Source organism: Etheostoma cragini, chromosome 2 (genome assembly GCF_013103735.1).
Source record: "Etheostoma cragini isolate CJK2018 chromosome 2, CSU_Ecrag_1.0, whole genome shotgun sequence".
In the NCBI taxonomy this organism is placed as follows: domain Eukaryota; kingdom Metazoa; phylum Chordata; class Actinopteri; order Perciformes; family Percidae; genus Etheostoma; species Etheostoma cragini.
Window position 1 is genome coordinate 16,197,548 of NC_048408.1, and position 26,318 is coordinate 16,223,865.

Genomic DNA, 26,318 nt, shown 5'->3' on the forward strand with positions numbered 1-26,318 from the left:
TTGTTGGTGAGACCAACCAAGACATCTTTTATTTGCTGACACTCCATAGATCAAACAACCAATAATTGCAAAAATAGTCACTTAATTTATCTAAAATAAAGAAATAGTCAGTTTCAGCCCTGGAAATAATTAGTAAGGTGACTGGAAGGAATGTCTGGCATCTGCTCATATGTAGACTCCAACTGTAACTGGTTGTATTAGCTTGTTTCAGTTCTGTAACATGAGCTCTGTTAAAAAAAGAAAAATCTGCTTCCTCTTCTGCTGTTGGTGCAGGCTTCCTTGTTACTCTATCTATGTAAATACAACCAGCCAGCCTGTATCAAAGCAGCCAGGCAGGAGGAATTCCCTCTAAAAAAAAAAAGACTCGAACTGGATCAGCGCTTCTGAACAAAAATGGCTCCCAAGCATCACCCATGTGGGGCCCTCTGTGCTAGAGTCATTCACATAAACCGGATGTACAGCATTTGTACACCTAAAACCCCGCAAATAGTGTTTTCCTTTCACTGCATCACACAGACTCTGTTGAATTACTGCTGTGGAAGTTTGATTTTTTCAATCACATTGGTGTTATAGTTTCATTAATTCAAAGATATCACAGCATCAAATAGCTTTGCTGGATAAGAAACTGCATGATGTATTAGAGAGATTCAGTTGATTCTGGAGTTAATATGCTAAGTAGAGCATGTATTAATCAGTGGCAAAGCTCATGCAGTATGAAACAAATGACAAAACACAGCTGGAGGGGCACGGGGACTTGTCACAGGGGTGTAGCCTAAAATTCTGTTCCATGGAACAGAATATTTTGGCTGTTCTTTTTCTTGAAATATATGTATATTTCAAATATATATACAGTAGATATTTTTTCTTCTATAGAGCCCTTTTCAGACATGCTATAGGTAACATTGCTTGGCCCCTAGAATTGAAACCATCATTTAGTCCACACTGACACTGACTTAACATAGAACAATGGAAAAGCAAATTCACATTCTGCTTTTTTTATTTTTTTTATTTACTTTTTACAATGTTAGATAGTATATAGATTAAAAGGAATTACATCACAAATGCACAGTCAGTGTCTTAGACCAATGGTTCCCAAACTGGAGGGCAGGATCCCAGGAGGGGTCCCCAGAAAAATGTAAGGGGTCACTAGTAAAATCACTCATGTTAACAAAAAATGTCTATAATGTAGTTTGTTTTTACTGGATAATTGCAACCAAACACGGATGAAATCCATTAAGAAACCGTTAAGAATGAATTAATCAGCCTTATCCTTTTTGTCTAATCCAAAAACCTGATAAATACTTCAAGTACTTTATTGCATCAATGGAAAAACTACATCAAAAATCCAATTTTATTATTATGTATTTAACAGTCCTGCAAAACTGCCCACACTAGTTTGACAGTTGGAAGGTTTATATTTTCTGATGGTATTTATCACATTGCCCAACCCTAGGCTACTTTAAATTAAGGACTTTGAGAGAAAAAATCACTCTTTGCTTGAACCGCTTTCAACTCGAGTCCACATTTAGGCCTTGTCCTCCAGTGATGCCGGTCACAGGTGCCTCATTTTAAGAGATCACATGCCAAAACAGTTGGGAACATTGTTTAAGAGCCCTATGAAACCAGGATGCCCCAGGGTTAATGTACTTTGTGGTCCATTTGTATTTGGTCAGTTGATTTTACACTTGCCTTAAATCTCCTGTTGTTGTCTGACAGCACACACGCGCACACACACACACACACACACACACACACACACACACACACATACACACACTCCAAGAAACACTTGTGAACCTCTGTGATCAACAGTCTGTCAGTGCTTTCAGCAGGAAAAGACTAGAACAAGAACAAGCCTGACAACACCTTTTCAGACCGGACCAAGTGACTTGTGTCTATGGGGATTACATTTGTTAACAGAAGCTCTATGCACTCACACACACACACACACACACACACTAAAAAAGTCCAACATACAAACTGCACATTGCCACACGTTGCCACAACACCTCTTTCTCAGCTGTGAGTATAAAACACATTGACAGGAGCCTTGTCCTCTCTTGTCGAATCGTCACGCTGAAATGTTTACCTTTACATACAAATGGCCTGGTGTCATGTTGTGTCACATAATGTTTCATGGACAAATAATGTGTCCCATTTCTCAATCCGCCCTGCAGCCTTAAGCCCCCTTCTAGCCTCTATAGTCACAGCAACACCCAGGCACTATGGCTGCTAAAAAAGGAACCTAGTGTCACCACAGTGAAGTGCCACTCTGAATTAAATCCCAGGGATGTAGAAGTAGGCTCAATCAGCACTGCGGCTCTGTGTTTTGGGGAAAGCGATCGCAAACACATGAGCACCAGAGACAAGTTGTTGTCAAAGTGTTTTTAGTGGATGTTTCTCTTCTTGAATGTGAGATAAAGTTGGATAAAAAGTTGTATTATAACATCCCCTTAGGAGGACTGTTTGAGCCTTGCATGTATTGCTTCAAGTCTAAGTAAATTATTAAAACATTGAGTTAAAAACATTGAGTTATTTTATACCTTCTGGGTATGAAGTAAAGGTTTATTCATGTGTCATGTTTCTGAACAAAATGTACAAAGTGCTTCATGAAAATGCATTTATAACACAGTATGTGAAGCAGAGATGAGAACAAGAGCCACAAAAAAGAATTAGCAAGATCTAAATAACAAATAACAAAAATTGGTGGAAGTGGAAATATTGGTGAGTCTTGGGAGATAAAAAACAACAACATTGCTACTGTGAATTAAAACAGATATAATAAATAAATACACTTACCATGTTCCAAAACCATGTTTTTTGGCCGAGGAGCTACCAAATATATAAATATGCTGTGGCTTTGAAGTAAAATATTATGCTTGACATTTGCTAAGAAATAAGAATAGACACATTTACACCCAGTATGTTAGTTGTCTTAATAGGTTCATCAGTGGCGAAGAACAGATTACTTACTATACTCAAGCTACATTTATCTGCCAGATATTCCCTTTGCTTATTAAAAAAGGTTTGCATACAAAACACATGAGATTATAAAAACGATTTGATTAAACCCAACAGTATTATAATAGTATGTCCACTTTGAAGCAACCTCACATGCTGCTTGTGTTAACGCAGCAGTAATTACCCAATAATATATTGATCACAATATCACATACTGACATAATAATTAACACAACTTTAGGAAAGGGGCCGTTCCACATGGGCTATAAGTGAATTTATTTCCACTGAAGTGCTGATTTAACTTAATGTTGGGTTTTGAGGGCAGGACTTACACTTGTAATTTGACATTGTGCTAGTGCTACTTTTGCTGTAGTAAAGTTTACAAATATTTGTTCCACGACTGTTTGTGAGCTTAAAAAAAAAAACAGATAGACCGGTCATGCAGATGTAATTCTTTATTAACACACGGAAATCATTGTTTCTCTTCAAAACAATGAACTCAGGTCTTTCAGTTCAGTCTTGATGAAAGCCAAAAAGCCCCAGAGAGACCCCGAGGCTCTCCTCCTGTGTTTACGTGTTTACTTTTTGTTCTTATCTTCCCTTTAGTTCTTCTTTCTCGCCCTTTAATGCGATTTTTCCGGTTCCGCTCGGTCAGAGCGCGGGTCACCGATCCAACTACTCCCCCCCCCCCTCATATTAATTACATTAATTAGCACGGGGGTGAAAAACAAACAAGTGACGATTATTATCTAAACTATGGCGAATTCTTTTAGGAGGTCCTGCATAGGCAAACCAAATGTGGAGCGACCCCCCCACGAGGCTGCAAAAACTATTTAAGGTATAAAATAATAAAAACGGACATAAATAGATATTAAAATTACGTCAGGACACAGGGGTTTGATACAGGTCAACTATTATTCCGCCTACTATTTCTCAATGTAGGCAAGTAATGTTTAAAACTGATGTTTTCTTAAACACTTTTAAAATATAAATGTGAAATGGTGAATGCTACTGTGTCTTTTTCAAAAAACAATAAAGACGATAATATTACACTGTCCATGAGAAATATTATGAATTTATAATAAAAGCATGACTGTGTTACAGTATATTTCCAGATTTTGAGTTGTTTATTAAAAAAAACTGTGTCCAGTATTCACATTTGCACCATTTAATTATGGCAAAGCTCAATCAGAATAGGCTTTATTACATATCTTATTTCCCTCAAATTGTGTCAGTCTGAAATATTCATTTTTTAATGTTATCTTTCTTTTCCCGCCCCTCATTAAACTTGGCAAAAAATAACTAAAATTAAAACTTGCAGAATGCAGTATAAGTAGATTTCTTCCAACAGCTCAATAGCAGATAATTGTACAGCTCGCACGTTTAGGAATTGCACTGAAGAACCCTCTGCCATGGTCATGCATAGGCTCCAGATTCTACTTTTGGGCCTGTAAAAAAGATAAGGATGAGGCAGGACTGTCGAAGATTTAAGATCTTCCCCCCTGTAGGAAAGAGAACAGAGAGTTAGCTATATAACTCTATGGTCTCTACATTGATACATGTGTAACTCTGTACTGAAAACAGCACTACATCAATATATCTTTGCAATAGCTAAGCTAATAATTAGGCTATGACTGTTTATTTTGATTTTAGAAAGTAGATTTTAAAGGACTGTCGAAACATCATTAACCTTTCTATTTGACATTTTACCCACTTCACAGCATTATTGTTACATGTTTGACTTTTAAATTCCCTACATCATCACCTACTGTGAGTTGAAGCCCACATTATTATTTTCCTGACAACACATGCATAATGGATGTATCTGTGGTTGTTTCTCCGCATAAAGGGCAAAGTTGGACCTCCTCCTTGTTTCCCGCCATCACATGCAAACATTAGTAGCCTATTTATGTTTTGATGTTGTGGGCGCGAGCCGGAGGTCAGGGTCGTAGTGTTGCAGCGCGAGGCGACAAGTAGAACAAAATGGCTCGCTGTCTCGCGCTTTGTTCCGCACTCAATTGTCTCGGGGCTGCGCGTGAACCCTGAGACCTGCAGCCGTCTGGAGGACATCAACGAAACGGAAGAAAGGGATGGGTTTGTACCATGTAAAGAGACACAGCAACTATTAAAAAAAAAAAAAAGTTTAACATCATAATGCCCATCTCGCCCAGTTTTTGGTGAGGCCTGGTAGGATTTTGGGGTAAAATCCTTCATGTTTTTCCTGATTGGCGTTTCAGTGACAGAGCGATGACAGACTGAGATGAAGGACAGTGCCTTCATCTCCACAACCATTCTCTCCGTTTTCCATCTGCAGGATATTTTATTCATTTCGTCTAATTTTCACCATGTGTTAACATCTTGTAAGTAAATATAGAAATAGAAAACGCAAATATAGAATACATATATTTGTTGGGCTATCTGACAAAAAGACCTCTTACGTTAGTTAAAATGTGAAAGTGGACGCAGCAGGCTATACTTTCTCCCCAAACTTCCGCTATGGTTTAAGCTTTGTGTAAAACTGGGATGTCGTAGCCTGTTTTTTGTCACATTTCTTTAGGGAAAAGTGTTTTTTTAATGTATTTTATGTTTGTGTAATGTGTGTGAGCGTGTGCAGAAGAGGGACATGAAAGAGGGACTCATCTGTTTTGTTCAGGCTAATGATACAAACCCAGGCAGGCAGTCTGTACCTAAGTAGAGTAAAACCCTTTTCAGTTGGTCTAAACTGGCTGTAAAATTCTGTCTTCAGACATTTGCTTCTTTTTTTTTTTAAACGGAAGAGTCAAAGAGAGCACACATGTTCAGGAAATCTTGAATGCTATTGTTCTCAAAACAAAACGGTGAGTATCAGTATGAGTGGAAATTTTTTAGTTGGCAAATTAATATTTAAATTAAATGTTATGCGTTCACAGGTGTGTGTATGTGTGTACGTGTGTGTGTGCGCGCGTGCTCGTTCGTTTTATGTGCGTGTACGTGACGTGTCTGTGTGTGCGTGTGTGTGTGTGTATGTGTGTGTGTGCGTGTGTGTGTGTGTGTGTGTGTGAACAATCGGAGCTGAGCAGGCCTACCGGAACTATCCGTTTAGTAAGAAACACTTTGCACACAGCAGGGGGAGAAAACTGCACCATCCAAGAGCGGTGCGGTGAAGTTGAAAGTGTAGCTCTGTGTATTGCACTTGCTCCAGTCTCTCATTCCGTGCGTAATGCGTAAAGAGCATCGTGCGTAACAGGTGTATACTGACAGAGGAGGAGAGAAGTTTGGAGGAACTCTCATAAACGCTCCTTTGGAAGTTTTTGAAAGGTCTCTGGATGGACATGTGTCCCATGTGTCCCAGAGGAAATTAATCTAACATAAATGAGGTGTAGAAGAAGAGTAAGAGAAAGATAGAGAGGGAGAGTGGAGCGGGGGCGGGAAAGTTTAGTAAAGTGGAACTTGGTAACAGATGCGAGTGAGGGGGGCGCGGCCCTGCAGGGAAGGGTGGAGGTTGTGTGTGTGTGTGTGTGTGTGTCTGTGTGTGTATGCTTGGCCGTGCGGGTGCGCGTGTATCAGTACGTGCACGTAAACGTGTTTGTGTGTGTGTGTGCGCAAGCTTGTGCAGGAAAAGGACAGGACATGGGCGCACATTGAGAGAGCGGCTCTTTTACTCGGCGTGATCATTTCACGCTTCCCCCGAAGCCTTTTTTCCACCTAAAGCGTTTAGTTGCAGCTGACTGAGCACTTGCAGGGAATGCAATCGGGAGCGGAAGGGTCGAATTATTTTAACCTACAACTCGCCCCAAAAGTACTGTAGCGGTGGGGGGGAAAGAGAGGGAGTGAAGAAAACAGTGCCAGAGAGCGAGAGAGGGTGGAGGAGGGGGTAAGAGAGAGGGAGAGAGATAGGGAGAGGGTGACACTGGAAAAAAGTTTTTGTTCTTTTCCTTTTTTTCTCCTTTCATCGCCTCCCCCTGTTCTAACCGGGCAACATGGACCAGGGTCCCAAGAGTCCTGCACTGCGGCTGGGGAGAGCAGGTAGGGTCGCACTGGCTCTCTCGAGCTTAATTTAACTTCTATGAAAAGTTGAACTTATCTTTTTAACAAGTGAAACACGATTTGGTGTTGTTTGTTAGTTCATTCTTTTTGCTAAACTTTTGAGTTAAGTTGTCGAAGTTTGTTGTGGGAATGCAAATTATTAGAAATTCTTCTTTTTTAACTTTTGTTAAAAAGTGATTAGAAGTAGCCTGTTGTAAAGGGTTTTCAGGTGGTGTAACTCTTTTGAGTAGCCTAGAGTTGCCTAATCCAAAGGATCTGACGTGTGTGACTGTATGGCTTTTGTAGGCCAGTGAGGAAAGTTGAGAATGATTCACTACTGAAACATTTCTCTTTAAATGTCTTTATAACAATTCCAACGAAAATTGTGTATGTGCAGTTTTGCAGTTTATGATTTATAATATATATGCTAGTTTAAAATATGGTTTTTGAGGTCATAATTTATTAATTGTATTTTAGTTTTTCAATCACAACTTTTGGCACTGAACTTGTCGGTTTGGGTTGGCGTGTTGGTTCGTGCACCTGAGAGGGGTATTGATACCTTGATTGATCCTGACAATAAAAACCAAATAGGCCATAAAATGTTGGCCATCTTTTCTTTTCTTTTTTTCTTTTTTTTTAATGTGTGTTATGAGGAATGTGACCATTTCATATGAAACGGATTTAAAGCTCGTGTTCGTGTTTTTGTGGACCAGAAGTTGAAGTTGCATTCCGGTTCAGTCAGTGACAACTCTCTAAAGGAGTCTGGTTTCCTGAGTGTCTCCATTACTTCATTCAACAGGTTCATCTCGTACAGGCCAATTCATAAAGCAGCGGGGTTTGGTACATCAATGGATCAGGCCATCGACCTTGTTATGGCACCCAATGGTTATCACATCATTTCATATTGCTGCCCGCTGTGTCTGCATTGATAAAACGTCGTGTGTCATTAAGAAACGGTGTGCAGGTGATACTTTATGAAAGGGCAATGTGTTCACTGCTTCGTGAAAACCCTTTTCTAAAAAAAAAAACTAAAATCTGCTTTAGTGATGCTCTTTGTTGCCTGTTACAATATTGTAATTCATGTATAGTGGATGTTTATGTAGTTTACGTACATGTGCAGACTGCATTTTGTGTGTTTTTTTTATTTTATTTTTCACAATAAGAAAGTAGGCCTATATTCCAGTTTAGACACGTTCTCTCATAGTAGAAATAAATTAGCTTGTGTCCGGCCTTCTATGGAAATGTGTCATCATCTAATGCCTATGGTCTGTAAGACAAATAATGCCCCCTTTGCAGTCTTTTGTGGAGTGGGCCTTACCCATGGTAAACGCTGAAAGCAATGGGATTTGTTGAAATTGGATAATAACCTTTTAACCACTGAGGAAATCAGAGTTTAGAGGAGGCCCTCCCCGGCTGATGTGTAAAGTCTATAGGGCTCAGGCCAGGCCTATACCTACAGCCTCTCCATTTCCTCTCACTTTAAGAAACGTGCTCGGGGTACAAAGGAGAATCTGTGAGAATGAACATGGATTTAATGAGACTCCTCTCTCTTCCCGCCCTGTAGGTTGGCCGTGCGTAAAAGTGCGTAGGCCGTCTCTTTCCAATGAACGGGGCCGCCATTTCAGTCCCTGTCTGACGACCAAGTTTGGGTTCAATTCGCAACGTTAAAACTGCCATCGTTTTACAACGTGTGCCATGTCACTGGCGCGAGGACGTGCAATCCTGGAGAAAATACTTTCCCTCGAAACATAATTGAGAATGCGGTTCATTATGTGAACGTAATTTTAAGTGGGGCAGTGGCTGAAGTTAAATTTATATTTTACTTGGGCCTATGACAAATACATAGACGCATAGGTCACTGATCTGCTCTGGTCTTCGATCATGACCCTTAGGATTTCACTATATGGCATGTACATATATGCCATCTCCATTACAACAATAAAACCCCACACAACAATGGATTCCCTATATGGTCAGATTCTCACTGAGAAACACCTTTTAGATTCCAGCTTTGGTACCCAACTGTCACCTTCAGCCAACCTTTTGTATGTATGCGTCCCTGCAGCCAATGACCAAACGGTACAAACCCTGACCTCTTGACTATTAAGGCTCATACATAAACTATTTTTTCATATACAATATTTGATTCTGCGCTGTAAAGTCGTTCCCAAAACCCGTAATAAACAGGCATTTTACAGCCAAATTAAAGGCCACATGTGCTTTGTGATGTTGCTGAAATCAAGTAAAGCTGTGATAGAGAGAGATGGAGGACTGAGGAGAGTAAGACAGGAGGGAGGGGGGAAGGAAAGAGAGAGATGACCTCCCATGGCATAGCCTAATTTCGTTTTGACCTCAAGTGCCCCATCAAAACACAGGAGATGGTCTGACATTATGGGCAGCAGGGCCTTGTTCTCCACCTGCCAGCTGACAGACTGGTCTTTACTTGCATTATCATCGAGCCAAATGATTCCAAACAGGTCCATTTGATCAGGCCTGTGGGTGAGTGGGAGAAGCAGTGAGTGGGATTTACCTGCTCGGTACGCAGTCGAGTTCCACCTCAGAAAGTCCAAGACGGTTCACTCTCTCCAGTCCATATATTTTATTTATTAGTGATGACTTTTATATTTTATAAGCAAATGAAAACTTAAGAAGAGATACGGGAGCTTTCTCATTATGTTTACAGTCAGCGGGCGTGTAATAAACGAGCTGGTGGAGTTAACATGCGCTATTAATTTTTCATTGCTTTTTCGTTTTGAGGCTCGGGCGCAAGAAGCAAAACAGCCGAAGCTTTCATAGTGGATGGAAGGAAGGGAAGGAAAGGAAAGAAAGAGGGAGGGAACACTTAAACAACAACATTGTCTCCAATTTGCCTCCAAATGATTATGAAAACTCAACCACATTCTTACTAAAGCTTAAAAAAGTATACACACCCTTCCACCCCCCCCCCCCCCCCCCCCCCCGTCCTCCCATTTCCAACACAGGAGAGGTAATGAAATATGGTAATGGGGTTGGACCCCCGGATTAAAGTCGTCCTACCCTGATGGAAGTTTTCTCTAAATTTCCAACCCTAAAGCAACAACAATTTGTATACATGATTGATTGTGTTTGGATTTTTTAATTGCTTATGTATTTAATTTGCAAATCGAAGAGACAGGGGCGACCGTTTTCTTCTGTGGGGAGAAAAGCGCTCGTGTCTATATCTCAATAAATGAAAACAGACTTATTGCAGAGGGGGAAGGAGCACAATAAAACGATAGGAATTAAAATCCACAAAATATGATATCGTTATGCTTTTGTGTCCCTGTCTGGAGACCTCTAGAGCCAAATACTATGTCAGTGCAAAAAAAAAAAAAAGATTGTTTACCTGGAGAAGGAAAGCAATACTAAAAACATACTGTAAATGTAAGAAGCTGTATTTAATAATGTGTATTTATATAAAAAAAACGAAGTTAGCCAACAGATTTCCCACTTTCCAGAGACTCGCAGTGTCTGTATTCGCCTGCTTTTGCTCTTTTCATTGATTTGTGGCCTACATGCTGTGTGGCCCTGGACTTTGGTTCATGATCTAAATATCTAAGTTTCAGTGTCCTAACTGTAATCTGGTCTATTCGTGTTTTGTCGCATATTCGTTGTAAAAAACAAAAACACAAACACGCAACGTGATTTTCTGTTTGTCAGATTTCTATGAGGCCCCAATTCATGAATACTCAGGAAAGAGATGTGTAATATGAATGAGGATTAGTGTGTACTTTACCATCAGTGGATTATAAAGCAGGGACGTGGAATCAATGACTATTTATGAAACCGTATAGGGGTGAACATCTGGATGAACTGAAACCACAAACACAGTGCTTCCCTATCATGTATTAACATTCTTACATGTATGCTTTACATTTTTGGACCAGTTTAGGGCCCCTTTCGTCTACTTTGAAGACTCGAAGACTTTAAGTTTAAGTGTATTGATTGTAAAGATCCTGTATTACATTCGCGCGTGTAGATCTGTGCATGCGCCCGTGCGTAAGGGCCATGGACGGGCACACAGCTCAAGGTTATACGCCCCCTTGTGGTCCGAGATAGAGCAAACCATATACAAAACCATCCAACCGGGCAAGGAATCTACAAAAAAACAATTTGAAATTATCAATAATATCATGCATTGACCTTTTTCGTATAATATGCCTTGCCTTGAAGTACATCAAGCATGTTAGTATGTCTTTAGAGGATAAACTTGAAAACCATGAGAATAAGGGAAAGATTGTTATTGTTTTTTTTCATTAGTGAGTCAATACGTAATGATCAGCTTTCTAACTATTACAGGTGTCTTTATTGATATTGTTGTATGTCTCTAAGGTGTAGCTCTAAATATGTCTAATCTAAAGTTCATACGAGCAATAAACACCGAGGAACTGAAATAATTAAGTGTCAAGAAACACGAAAAAAAGGGAAATAATACTTTTTAATTTGGCTCATGCTTTAGGCTATTTGTGTGTTTAATATTACAGGGGCGAGGCTTAGATATGCCCTCTCAAATCAGGTGGGACGAACATGTAATGAATCTCTCTCTCTCTCTCTCTCTCTCTCTCTCTCTCTCTCTCTCTCTCTCTCTCTCTCACTCTCTCTCTCTCTTTCTCTCTCTCACTCACTCGCTCTCTCTCTCTCAGTTTGGAGTGCAAATGCTGAGCTCGCCAATTGCATTTCATTAAAAAACGACATCCGTTTGGATTCGCAATCAATTAGGTAATGAGTGGGAATGCATGTTTCATGTTATTTCTCATTTCTCCCCTAGCTAAACATTTCTAACATTGAGCTGAAGGAAGGAAGTCACGCAGGAGCGATTGTTTTCACAGCACTTGTCAGCGCTTACTCCTGTAGGCCTACAAAGGCGGTTAACTTGCATGTGCTTCCCTGAAATACTGTGGGCCTTTAAAAAAAATATGCTTTTCTTTCTATTCTTGCCAACCCCTATTTTCCCCTATATCCCTACAATAGGCCTATAAACAATTACAGTTTGAGTTTCGGAGCATTCCCTCATTTATAAAGCCTTGCTGCAACTAAGCCTCATTTTTTAGTAATACTCAATTAATTAACCATTTAATATTGACATGAATAAATTGAGCGCAAATGGGTATAAAGGCATGACGTTTTTTTACTTCGTTAATTGAAATTAAACATATGATCATTTACTCCCGGAGCCTTGCGTCGCTTCACTGACCCTCGCCATTGGTGGACGGACAATACATGCGGGGCGTCATTGGCTCACGGGATTCGCAGCAGCCAATCACTGCGCTCCCCCACCCGATTCCACCTGGGGTTGGCGGTGACGTGGCGGCAACGCTCGCCTCGTGATTGGCTGGATCCGCTATGAGTGACGGGAAGCTGGCCGGCGCGTGTGGGTTAGGGTTCCAGGGGGTTGGGAGCGCGGGCGCTGTCCGCACGAGAGCAGGTCCTGAAACGCGGCGTGCGCCACCGTGGACGCTGTGCGCAGGCAGCTTCTCTCTGTGTAGTTAAAGAAGCCTGTATGTGTAGATATTTACACCACAGTCTTTGGGGTCTTCTGGCGTGAGCGCGGAGAAAACTACCTTGTGAATTTGGATAGGACTGTTTTCTTTTACCAAGCGAAAGAATTGCGTTTCCAAACTGACACATAAACCGGGAGTCCAAAAGCTACGTTTGTGCAGCGAGTCCTGGTCAACACAGAGGGGAGAAGCGATAGTAGAGTGAACCAAGATCTGCCTTTCCTTCAGACTTAGAAGATCACAACTCTCAGCCTCAGCAGCTTTTACTCGAACCACAGTTTCTTTTCTTCCTGCTGCGTAATTTTCTGTATTTTTATTTCTTTTCCTTGGCACGGTGGATATGAGACTTCAAGATGTGAGCACTCATCAGCTCGCGATCGTTTTTATTGACTGGAGATTACCAAGTGCGGAAGCAATTGAGGAGGACGATTTCTGACAAGAACATGTGCAACATATAACCTGGAAGAAATATAACCGTGGATCTGGAAAGAACCTATTTTGTTTAAACTGGGTTTTGTTTGAATTTTTTTCTTCTTTTTTCCCCAATATTTGAATAGACTGAAAGAAGAAAGTTGAGCCCCTCCCCCCCCAAAATAAAATCGGCTAAGTCGCAGTTCAGAGGTCACGGCCAGCGGACCGAGAAGGGGAGAAAGGGAACGAGGCTAGTTTGGTCGCTTTCCCTGTATTTTTGTGTGCAAAACTTTTGAATCTGTTTCCCTTGTGCTGAGGCGCCTCTGTGTAGACGAGCAGCTGAGGGAATGATCCCTGTTGCTGTCGTTTCCCTCCTCTGGTCTTGGAGACGCCAGAACAGACCCGGAGCGGTGTCCCGTCTCCATGAGGAGGGAGCCCGGCTCTGATTCATATTTTTGACGCCATTATTTCCCTCCCTTCCACCTTAGAGTTTTTCTATATTTTGTATATCTTTTTTTTTTTGTTCGAGTCAAAGTACAACCTGTATCCCATTGCCAACCCAATCATTTTTTTTATGAATTAAGAAAAACAACCCTCTCCTTGAAGGGAACTAGTAGGCCTACCCCGTTCCGTTAACTGGACGTCACGGTGCGTCCGTAAAGTGGCCGACTGAAGCGGGGCGTCCGGTGGCATTTTTGAGACGTCCTCATACCGTACCGGGGCCCTGCAGCCCTCCACCTCAATGATGGAGATTCACTGTAAGCACGATCCGTTTGCAGCAATGCACAGTAAGTTTACCCGTTTATAATACCCTTCATCTGCATGAACCCATCTGCCCTGAACTGAAACAACCCCCACACCTCCAGCTCTGTGTGAATATGCAATGATAACAGCGGAGTGGCACAAAAACAAATCTTTGATTTGAATCCTACGTATTTCCTTTTAATGCAAGGACTTCCAAAAGTCTTCGACAAAGCACTTACATTTCGCTAATGGTAAGCTGTTAGAAAAAAACGTTTTGATTTTTAACTGTTCTTCATTTATTCAAGATATATTTTTTGAATACTAAAAACAGACCGGGTGCAACTTTGGAAATGTGTTGTGCACGTGAGATACATCTTCCTATAATAACACACATTGTTATATTATATATTCAGTGGGTTGCTCCACGTAATTACTTTTTAAGAGATGGATATTTTTTGTAGTGTTTGAAAAATGGATACAAGAAAGGTTTAGGCTCAAATTAATATTGGTTTCTCCTTGTTTGGGAATTAGCTTTTTATTCTTACTTTTTATTTATAGTCTCTTGCAGTATTTTATCAAACAGGTAGGCAGCGTTTTGTAATTGTGAACTGCATCGTAATTCAGGATGTGCCTACATTTGTGTTGCATTTGTTGGTGCCTTGTGTTTGAAACGGCATGCTGTTGTTGTCTCTACAAAGGGAAAAGGAGAAGCAGGGGTCAGAGAGAGAGAGAGAGAGAGAGAGAGAGAGAGAGCGAGAGAGAGAGAGAGAGAGAGAGAGAGAGAGAGAGAGAGAGGTAACAAGGCATGACTTAAAGCTGAACTTGATCCACAAACAGTAACAGTGTTTCTAGCACAGAACCAGTTTAGACAGACACACTGCTCCTCACACACACAGTTGCAAGCGGAGACCTTCTCGTTTTAATAATAACAAGGTGAGACTCTGTTGATCCCCCGCAGGGAAATTCTCCTTTCACTGCCCAGCAGGTCAGAGATCACACAGGTTCAGCTTCGCAGCATGCAGTAGCCAGCAGTGTCTTGCTCAAGGACACTTCAGAAGAGCAGGTGCTTGGGGACATGCAGGGTGCAGGCTGCTGGTGGCGGTGGTGGGTGGGGGGCACAACTTGCTCATTCAGTCGTGACATGGCGGGCCCTGCTTTGTCTTTTCAGTCGCCTTTCCCTCCCCAAACACTAGCGGCTTCTCTTCACAAGGAATGCTTTTTTTTTGTGTTAATATCGACAATAATTGAATAGTTGGAAATAATTCAATTCTGCTCAATTTGAGCACAAAAAACACTGAGCTCACAAAACAATCGTTATCGGTTATGAGCCCACATTTAATATCTGAAATTAATATGTTCAGTTATAATCAACTCCAAAGGTTGGCTTTAGAGGCCCACATAATAGGACATCATTAAATTAAACTTTAAGTGTTCTTTAACCAGCTTAATTAATATCATTTTCGAACGTCCAAAGAATATGAACGAAAACTGGGATTTTAACATAGTCCCATATTCGCAACCTGTGTGGTAGCTCTGCACACAAAATTCGCCTCTGTACTTAAAAACTGAATCAAGGCGGGCTGCAAGCATTTCAGATTATGCATTATATATTTTTTATTGCAGTTTAGTCCCGGAGAGAAGCCGTGTAATTTGACTGACTGAGGCTCCCACAGTGCGTAATCCTGCAGGATAAAAAAAAGGAAAAGAACACACACACACACACACACACACACACACACACACACACACACACATACACACACACACACTGTAACGAATCACGTTTCCTCTTCTCTGCAGTATCACCAAACCCAATGAACCGCGGTGCTGACGGTAACAGCGGAGCTAAAGTTATATATGTCAAAGCCCGGAGACGCTTTAAAACGATTACACCTAAAAAATGTCAAAGGTAGAGAGAGAGGTCGGGAAGAATTGACTGTGACGCGTGGAAATGTTGGTCGAGAGAGAGAGAGAGAGAGAGAGACAGAGAGAGAGCGTATATGTGTGTGTGTGTGTGTGTGTTCATAAAATAAGTTAAAGTTCACAACGTGAGCCTTTGTTGCACATAAGTTGTCGAGTTAAGGTAATACCATTGATTTGTACGTTTAACTAGAGTTTTGAATGTAAAACAAATGTATGATTTGTGCACGCTTTGTGTGTGTGTGTGTGTATGTGTGTGTGTGTGTGTGTGTGTGAGTGTCCATCCTAAAAGCTGGCTGTTAGATTATTTCCGCACATTTCTTTTTTTGATTGTTTTTACCTACAAGGTTAGTTAATTTTTGAGTTTGAACATCCCATTCGTTATGTCTGTTTCGGGTGTAACGGTTTTCTATCTTGACAACAAAGTAAAAAGTTAATTCATATCACTCGCTTTTTTTTAGAGGCCTAACTTTGGAAACTTTGGAGCGCGTTTTGAACCATAAGCAACACTATATGGCCGGGATGTTTTTTAACAATCTATTCCAGGTAATTGTTATGATAATCAGCTGAATTTCATAATCATGTATTGTAATGGTAATAGTGGCATGCTGAATAAGTAGGCAAGGCTGTGGCCTATACCTTGGTGATCGACTCACAGAAAAGAAGGAAACAATTGACCGGCAAAAATACATAAACATTCACAAAAAACATGTTTTCTAAATGGAAAAAATACAGAGGCCAATATGTTATTTGAAGTGGACTTTTTCCCGATAACTGTCTCCTGAGGAAAACGAAAGTAAAGAAATGGCAATTTATAAGTTAAAGTAGGCTACGTTTAATTAATGCTGTCAAAGTCTCTTTTCAATCAAATCATGGTGTTTCTGTCAGTACTCTCTAAAACTGACTCCTTTATAAGATATTAATATGATGATAAGATGATAGGGCAAATCTAACCGTTTATTAACAAGACTCTCTGACGCCCACTTCCCAGAGAATATAAATTACTCCACCTTTCAGAAAAAAATAACACTTTATACGTCCAAAGCGCCTGCATGGCACATCTCACTGATCTATTCACTGTTTGCTCAAGGAAATGTGCTTCATCTGTATTCTAGCGGGGAACTTTCCAAACCGGTTTTCAGCTAAAAGTAATTTCTAGTTCCCAATTTTCTTTCTTTTTTCAAGAGACACGGAGAAAGAGAGATAGAGAACCGGTGGCGTTTTGTTGCGATTTCCCTGTTTTGCTTTATTTTCGAGGCGTCAGGCCGTGACAAGGCAGATGAGAGATGAGAGAGAGAGAGAGAGCGAGAGAGAGAGAGAGAGAGAGAGAGAGGAATGTTGGAAGTGGGAGACAGAGAGACAGAGAGAGAGAGAGAGAGAGAGAGAGAGAGAGAGAGAGAGAGAGAGAGAGAGAGAGAGAGAGAGAGAGAGAGAGAGAGGAATGTTGGAAGAGGGAGACAGAGAGCCTAATGGACTTTATTTTCTGGATGGGGAAGCATGAATATAGTTTGCTTTATCTCTGTATTTTTTTCCTCCCGGAAACAGTGAGTCAATCAAACATTTAAGAAAGTGCTGGGTTTTTAAGTAAGCTCCTATAAAGGGCAAATAAATGAAATACAACAGAGCTGCACAATGACCCCTGGTCCCCTGGCTGTCTCTGTCCCGCTCGGATTCTGTTTCTGAAATTGAAGCTGCTGCCTCTGCCAACAGTGCCCCCCCCCCCAGACAAGATAGGTTCAGCTTTTATAGAAAGACCTGTTAAAAGCCAAGTCCCCCTAATTTGTATCTAATGTGTCTAATTTGCAACAAAACCTCCAGAGCCGGCCAATGTTGATTGAATTTCTGGGAGCAAGTGGTTAATTTGTTTGGTCAGTGTGATGAATTTCTGGACCCTGTCACTAAACTCAACACAGCTGTGAGGGAACATCAGTCCTAAATTCTTCCATTAGGTGACATATTAAGGAATAAATTTTTTTAGGCAAAAGAAACATGTAAGACAGTTTTGGGCTCTTTTCCTATATACTGATAAATTCTGCAAGATCAAATTTACTGTATAGTCTCAATCTATTCCTGCAGGCATCTAATGCCTAATGTGTAAAAACATGGCATATATGCAACCGCTACTTATTTCGAAAATGATGCCACAGTGGTCGATAAACAAATGCATTGATAGAATGTGTAAGTCATTCTGTTGTCGCTATCAGTATTTATATGCTTGGAAAATAAATTTCAAACACATAATCCCCATAACCTAACCCATGATGGTAAGAGCCTGAACGTCTAATGCCAACAGTAAATACACAGATAAGTGAATAAATAGTTATCTGGAGGTTTTGTAGGTCACAAGTCATTCCTCTCCATCTCTTTACAAAGCAAGGCGTATTTCATGGCCTGGCCCAGATAGGAAGGGTGAAAGGAACCATTTCATTTACTCTTATCTGAGAAAGCGGGATGGTGGGGGAAGGAGAGGGAGGGAGAGTATTCACTGCAGATACCTGTGGTGAGGAGGACGTAGCACAGTCGGCTTCTATAAATGACCCTGTGAAAACTGTGCTTTTATTCATCGAAAGGTTTCGGGACATAATAATAAAGAGAGGGGGAAGGAATAATGCCTTCACACAAAACATTCACAGAGAGTGTGTGTTAAAGACTTGAATTTGTCCATGTAGGTCAGCAGGCCCTTTCCTGCTTTAAAGAATATCTGAAAGGGAATGTTTGTGTGTGTGTGTGTGTGTGTGTGTGTGTGTGTGTGTGTGTGTGTGTGTGTGTGTGTGTGTGTGTGTGTGCAAAAGGGTTCTAAACGACAGAGAGAACATGACCATCGTGGGAGCTAAAATGTGTGTGTGTGTGTATATGTGTGTGTGTGTGTGTGTGTTTGTGTGTGTGTGTGTGTGTGGGGGGGGGGGGTGCTCATGATTTCCAGTAAAATCACAGGATTACATAAAAGATCACAAGAACAATGCGGTTTAGGTGGGCTACGCTTAAGGTGCAAACTATGATCAGCAAGAACCCCGGTTCAAGTCCAGCCGGGGACCCTCCAATAATCTCTCTACCATCAACTTTTTAATAAAGGCATAACATGTCTCAAACATGTTAAAAATAACCGTGGGGCTCAGCAGAGACAGAGTGGGGTGGCTCTCTGTATCTCTGTAAACTTGAGAACTGTGATTTTAGGCCATGCCTGTAAATAAAAGTGACTTGACTCTTCACCCTTCACTGGCCCAGGAGCAGAGTAATACCCGCTTACATTAAAAACCACCAGCAGGGTCACTCAGCCAACAAATAATCACATGCTGGATATCTTACAGATCTCTGTTTAACATTATTTCAAAGAGCCAATGCAGTTACAAAACAGTTTTCTGGATGTATGCGCCAAATTCTGTGCTGGAGCTGCTTTTTCTATGGCTACCAAATAATCCAAATAAAACAGTTCACCGAGTTGAAACGGTCAATTCGCAATAAAAGATCATATTCATTCAGAGACAGATCTGTGTCAAATGTGATATTTTATACTCTGCTGGCCATCAGACATACTAAATGCATAAGGAAATAGTTACACACTCAAAAAACATGCATTACCTAAGCTCAGAATGACGTTGATTTACTAAAGGGGTGAGATTTAGTATTGCATATCCATCAAGTCAGGGGACTTGTGAGAGATACATTTTAAAAAGAATAGTCAAAATCTAACCCACAGAAATCCTGACTTTTAGTCCCTAATATGCGTAAAGCTCTTAAAACACTGGATCCTGCCTTTCCCATAATGCAAATGCCTTAGACAAAACTGCATTAAAACAGTGTTTCTGTAATTTGTAGTTCAACCCAAAGCTGGGATAACTGACAACATCAGGAGGATTATTTTCTCAAGACTTGACTTTTACAATGTTTTTACAAGCTGAGTAGTGGAGTGCCCCTTTAATGTACCTGTCATACCACAGCCATGCCAACACAAATATGGAAAATGAAAACAGCTAACCTTTAATTTAGTAGATTGCTCCACAGATTTTATAATGTATGACAAATGCTTTTGATACAGCTGATGTGATACTATTGTCTTTAAAGTTCATGCTGGTTGTAACATTTCATGCCATTTAGACTTTGAGCCTTGGTTGAGCCCAGCTTTCAAACTGCATAAATATGACTCTGTCTATATATTGGTGCCTTTTGTAAAGAGCGATTGCTTTTCAAATTGTGCTGTCTGCAGCAGGCATCTGCATAATGAGGCTTCTTCTATCTCAAAAAATAAAGTAGTAAGGAAGAGAGTGACCGCCCGCATCAGCCTTTTAGAAATAGCTTTGTTTGATTTCACAGAATGAGACTGTAGACTTCACATTTCTGTATTCATCCTTCATGTGTGGATCTATTTATATTTGAGCTGGAGGAGAGAGAGAGAGTGTGTGTGTATGTGTGAGTGCGTGCGTGCGTGCTTGCATGTGTGTGTGTGTGTGTTGGCTTCTTTATTTTATGCTGATGGAGGGAAGAAGAGAACAGGGGGACAGGTTCAGGGAACAGCGTTGTGTTTAAGGGGCTATCCCTGCTGGGGTAATGTGTTTAAAATCTATTACCCCCACAGCTAGGATTAGTGTGTGTGTATGTGTGTGTGTGTGTGTGTGTGTTTCCCCCAAAGAGGTAATCACTATGGTAATACAAAAGCCAGTGGATTATGTGGTAGAAACAAATCTGCTTGATTTATACTCTGCCTTTTGGTGTATGCCTACATACATACATACATACATACAACACACACACACACACAAACACACACACACACACACACACACACACACACACACACACATACACACTATTGGGGAGCGAGAGAGAGAGTGTGGCCCAAATAGTACTACTTATTTCTCCTATGTATGCCACTACTGCCACTGACTATATCATATTTTTATATATCGATATGTTGGCTGATACAGTTAGAATTGTCGTTTCACGACAAGTGTCTGCAGTTTCTGATTCTACATGGCTGTTTCGAGCCTTTCATTGAGAGTTTGCACAGGTGTGTATTTGTTTGACTGCTGACCCAACTGAGGTCTAACCCCCAGCTTGCTCCAGAACTGGTATTAGAGCGAAGTTCAAGTTGTTGGTTAATCAAACAATCTATTGACAGCAACAAATTGGCAATACGTTTGATAAACGCTAATCTCTTCATTGATTTTTGAGCAAAAATGGCAATTATTTTCTGGTTTCAGCTTCTCCAATGTGATAGTTAGTCTTCCTTGAAAGTGAACTTAACACTTCATATTGGGGTGTTGGACGGACAAAAAAAGTAATTCAAAGATTTTTCAATTCTATTCTGACAAGATGGATGCAAACTATATCCCTCTTTATACTTTGCTCCTGTTCCCAACTGTTGTTCTGCTCATTGTCCCTGCTTCTTTGCTGCTGCTATTTAAATCGGTTGATCACCAGTTGTCAGATGGGTTACTGTGACAGGCAGAATTTCTGTGTCGAAATAGTTACAGTAGCAGAAGAACAAAGTCTTCAAAACGTTTTCAACAATCCAACAAACAGAATTATGCTAAGGTTCAGCTTGTACTCTGTTCTATTCTAGCCTATTCATGTGTAAACTAGTCTTATTCTCTTTTATTCATTTTCCCTATACTTTCATCCCTCAGGGGGAATATTAGTGGTATCCTTCTGAAAGTGGCCAGGGACAGGCCTTGGTCAATAATTAATTGAAATCCCCTCATTTACTTAAGATCTTAGCATGCTCTGCCCTGGGTGAAAATGGGCAAAGTTTGCTCTTTGGAATAGTCAAACTGGATTTTAATATGCTGAGCCAGATAAATCAGTGGGAAGAGAGTGTAACTCTGCTGAAGTTAATATTTCTTAAACCTCAACAAACCTCATAAAAATAATATATACTGTATACACACACAAACACACACACACACATACGCACACACACACACACACACACACACACACACACACACACACACACACACACACACACACACGCAGAAACTCACAGCTTCATAAGATGTTTTGTTGTACATGCAATTATATTTTCTGTGTTTGTTAGTGATTCAAGAGAGCTAGAGAATCCAGAGAATACAGCTTTACAAACTGAACCGTTGATACACCAAAACAACATGTTGATGGCACAAAAACAAAATAGTGTTTTTGTTGAAACCAGTGGTCAGTACAGCAATGGAACTCCAAGTGCGTCAATGGAGCTGTTCAGCAGTCAGCAATGGAAGACTCAGATCTCAGTCAGTCTGTCTTTTTAAAATATGCTTTTATTAACCCAATACGAGATTACACAAGGTTGACATGAAGAATCAAGAATCATTTTGGAAAAGCAAGACGAAATTGATGTGCAACATGTGTGACATTCTTTTTCTGTGTCTGCCGGGTCCTTCCAATAATCTAATTAGAGGGAAGACCGTTTAGTTTTTATAATCGATTTTGTTGATCAATGTGCACTTTTTATGTGATGCACATGTAGGTAAAGCCACAATTGTTTAGTCCTCCAAAATCCTTGACTCATCATTGCTTCATCAACCTTCATTTGGTCACTTACATTTGAATATGTTTATCTTTGTCTCTTTATTTTGCCTGTTACCTAATTCAATTTTTAAGCAGCCATATTATTATTCTGTCTCTTTCACTCATCCTTGACCTTGATTAATTTAAAACTTCCTTTTCTCTCTCTGTCTTCTAGGACACGGCGGAGTGAACCAGCTCGGAGGTGTGTTTGTAAACGGCAGGCCCCTCCCAGATGTAGTTCGACAGCGAATAGTGGAACTAGCCCACCAAGGGGTTAGACCCTGCGATATCTCACGCCAGCTACGAGTCAGCCATGGATGTGTCAGCAAAATACTGGGCAGGTAAAAGGCACACAAACACCTACGACCATATGGTGCCAATGCTGAAAATGTTTAGACCTTTTTTTACACACCCAACAGTGTGCTCAGAGACTGTGAGGTAGTGTGACCTGCTGTCACGCTTCGAACGCTTGGCCAAGGTGTACAAAAATGTTGACTTCTGGGTTTGATGCCATTTGTTTTTATAATTAAGTATCTTGTTAATTTTTGGGTCATCCTGCTTAGTGTTTTTGTCAGCACATAGACTTCAGGTTCAGTGTCGGCTCAGCATGTGTCAAACAGAAGCCCCTGTAAGGTCACACCGACTCATTTACGTAGTGTCTATTCTGCCATTTCTTTGATTCCCTCAGCATCATATACAAATACAAGCTGTATTTGGTTTTAGCTCACCTCTCACATTCTATTCACTACTCTTTTATTTTGCCAATTTAACCTTCCTCTCCCCTCTCTGTATCCTGTATTTCACATCCGACTCCTCTCAATATTTCTGTCCCCCCCCCCCCCCCCCCCCCCTTTTCTCTCTCTCTTTGCCTTTTCAAAGCTAAATTCAAGAGTAAATCCCTGCTCGTTCCATCCCCCGGAGAAGAAAGGGGGACAAAAGGGAAAAGATTCATCACTTTTGGGAATTAGCATCAAAATGAAAGTGGCACCATATTTCTGCACCCCAAAAAAGAAAAGAAAAAAAGACAGAGGGAGTTGGAGAAAGGGAGAAAGACAAGAACAAGGAACACAATCAAAAGAAAAAGGCTTGTTAAAGGAGAAGAGTGCAGGAAAAAAGAAAAAAACCAATGAGAGACAGAGAGACCATTTGAGGGGACGGAGGGGAAGGATTAGCTACTGCGACCCTCAGCTATATCAAAAAATGTGTTGGTCATTGTTCTCCCTTGCCTCTCTTTCTCTCGCTCTCTTTCTCTGTGTCTTTTTCTGTCTTCCTCTCTCTATCTTCCTCTCTCTCCCCTGTCCTGGCCGTTCTACTCACTGAAGCGTTACCGGGAGGGGGGAGGAGAGGGGATCGAGGGATGGAAGAAAGGAGGGAAAGAGGGTTGTTTTATCCTCTCCTCTCTGTCTCTCTGGTGCCAGCAGAACAAAAAACACCAACTCTACTACTCTGCGTGCGTGTGTGTCTGTGTGTATTAGTTCATCGTTGTGCGGATATCAATAACCATGCTCGTTTACTCACCAATGATTCAGCTGTGAATAATTTAAGTAGTTTTCCATTTGGAAATAGATTGTTTTTTCCTTTAGCTGTGTTTATACTCCAGCTGTGAAAAGTCAAAATGTGCAACACCCACATATGCACAGCACATGCGCGCATACACACACACACACAAACACACACACACACAGACAAGAGACAAGAAAACCCACATTTACAGGAACACACATCTTCACGGAAGGGATTACTCTACCGTACAGCGGTGGTGGTGGTGGGGGGGGGAGACAGAGAAAGAGAGAGAGCAGGTTTAAGACTGACTGACAGCTTGCATCCACACACTGCACCCCCCTTTTTCTGCAAGCTGTGTAGTGCATTTGCTGTCCTCCCGCCCCCTGCCCCCATGCCCCTTCTGCATGCAAATACATTCATGAAATAGCCATGGTGGACACGAAACGCCTGAATCTGTGAGTTTGTGTGTTTGCATTTGTGTGTGTGTGTATATGTGTGTGTGTGTGTGTGTGTGTGTGTGTGTGTGTGTGTGTGTGTGTGTGTGTCAGTGCCACCCTCTTCTTACCTCTGTGTCACAATGTGAAATTGCTAAAAAGAGTAACAGCCAGCAGGAGTCAGACATCATACATATTTTTGCCATCACAGTTAGTCATTTAGCTGAGACTGTTGTCCACAGTTTGTTCTAATGACTGTGACATTGGAAATATCTTGTATTTGGTTTTTATTTTACTGAAATTTAAGCACCGGGAATAATGCAGACGTCAGTTTCACATGTAGCGTAAGTCATGAGAACTTTAGCCTATTGATGGGGCCGCATCATACTGAGTGGTCTGATTTAATTATTTTTATTGATATGATATTAAAATTTTTATATCATTAAAATAACAGTTTTCTCTGTATTGGTTGGTTGATGTAGAGTACTCTTTCCGCCTTGATAAAGACCCACTATGCCCGACCAATTCAGGGCATCAAATATAACTTAATCCCTTGCACTGTAAGAGTGCCTGGAGAAATCTTTCTTTTCTTAGTCTGAGGGTTGAAGACATTTTTTGCAAGGGACACCAAAGCAGCAGCATAAACAAGTTTAGACAAAAGTGATCTAACCAAAATAAACAATGACAACAAAACCAAAAAGGCCAAATAGAGATAACAGCAGAGACAAATGCCAATGGAATCTTTTAGCAAAGAATTTACAATAGTCCTAAATTTGGCCTGAGTTATTAGTTTATATATCCTCGTAAATATATGACACGATGATCAAGGTGTGAAAGTAAACTTTATCAAGTATGTAATATAAAAATAGGTTAACACTTTTTCAATGGCAGCGGAAGGATATACTGTACACAAAGACAGAATTTCCTCCTAAAAATACTGGGACTTTGGAAGATAACCACTTGATATTCCTAAATCAGACTCATATTAGCTTCAGCTGACTTGCATTTTTGCAAAAGATAAGCTCTGGGAATTTTACATCCCATCAATCACGTTACTTAACTTTGAGTTTATGGACTGTGAGAATATTAACCCACCTGTCCTGCCAGCAATGCGACACAAGACAGGAGGATGATCTTTTTTTCAAGATCAGATGCAAATGGGGGAGGAAGAGGACTAGAGTTTTGAATTCAAGCCAAAGAGAAGTCCTGCCCTGCAGTGGGAAGGTTGTTCATCTACTGAGGAGCCAGGAAGAACACGAGTTGCGACTGAGTGAAACATGTCCAAATCCCCACAAGGTGTATAGTTTCACAAATGCACCAAATTCTGAAATTGATAATAGTACCTGGAAAAAATGCACAATATGATCCTGATTAATTCATTCTTGCTAAAGAACTACAGTATTCAGCTGTTCTTAGAAAGGGTCTAGCTTAAAAGCAAATTAAACTATATATTTGTGACCAATTTTTAAAGATTTACATCTTCAGTAGGAACCAACGGACTTGGTGCAGAGGACCACAAACAACAAGACCACAAGACAACAAGACTTGTTGACAAAAAGAAAAGTATAAAATAGCCTCCATGTAAACCTTTTCTTATTGAGGTGGCATTCGATTTCTTTTGCACTATTATCTGTATTAATAAATAAAATAAAATTAGACAACATCAGCTCAGTTAGTCAGGTCCCACAGTCAGGTATTTCCTTTCACCTGATTAAACTTCTCAGCCTCATCCTTGTTACATTACATGCATTTATTGTTTTTATCAGTTCTTTTTCTTATTTCAAGATGACATAGTACAATTTAACTTAATTCAAAGACCCTGGGGACTAGAGGCAATATGAATAAAAAATTACAAATAATTAAAAACAAGTTTAAATGGAACAGATTCAACCTTCCAACAGCTTTTACTATATATCTCTTCTAGAAATACTGCAACCTTCTTGTATTGCCCCTCATGACCAACACAAATATTCTGCGCTTTGATTGGCAGGTACTATGAAACGGGCAGTATCCGTCCCGGGGTAATCGGGGGATCCAAACCAAAGGTTGCTACTCCCAAAGTGGTCGACAAGATTGCAGATTACAAACGCCAAAACCCCACCATGTTTGCCTGGGAGATCCGAGACAGGCTCCTGGCCGAGAGAGTGTGTGACAATGACAGCGTCCCCAGTGTCAGCTCCATCAACAGGTACTACAGTCTGTGTCATCTGTGTGTGTGTTTGAGTATCAACTTATATTAACAGGTACTGAGTGTAGGTAGAGTTCAAATCAATATAATGTGTGCTTTATGTGTGTGTGTGTGTGTGTGTGTGTGTGTGTGTGC

The 26,318-nt window shown here is 40.7% G+C and overlaps 1 protein-coding gene across 3 annotated transcripts in view; it reads left to right on the forward strand.

Annotated features, from left to right (window-relative positions):
* The first annotated feature begins 6,507 nt into the window (after positions 1 to 6,507).
* Positions 6,508 to 26,318, forward strand: part of pax5 (paired box 5) — a 52,590-nt gene continuing 32,779 nt past the window's right edge. The window contains exons 1-3 of one of the 3 annotated variants that reach the window (XM_034858864.1): positions 6,508 to 6,966; positions 22,234 to 22,399; positions 25,986 to 26,183. In XM_034858864.1, coding sequence (XP_034714755.1) covers positions 6,921 to 6,966; positions 22,234 to 22,399; positions 25,986 to 26,183 — 410 coding nt within the window. In that variant the 5' untranslated portion in view covers positions 6,508 to 6,920. Of the gene's footprint in view, positions 6,967 to 13,161; positions 13,682 to 22,233; positions 22,400 to 25,985; positions 26,184 to 26,318 lie in introns of those variants that run through there. The other 2 variants (XM_034858871.1, XM_034858876.1) reach the window with 2 other exon arrangements.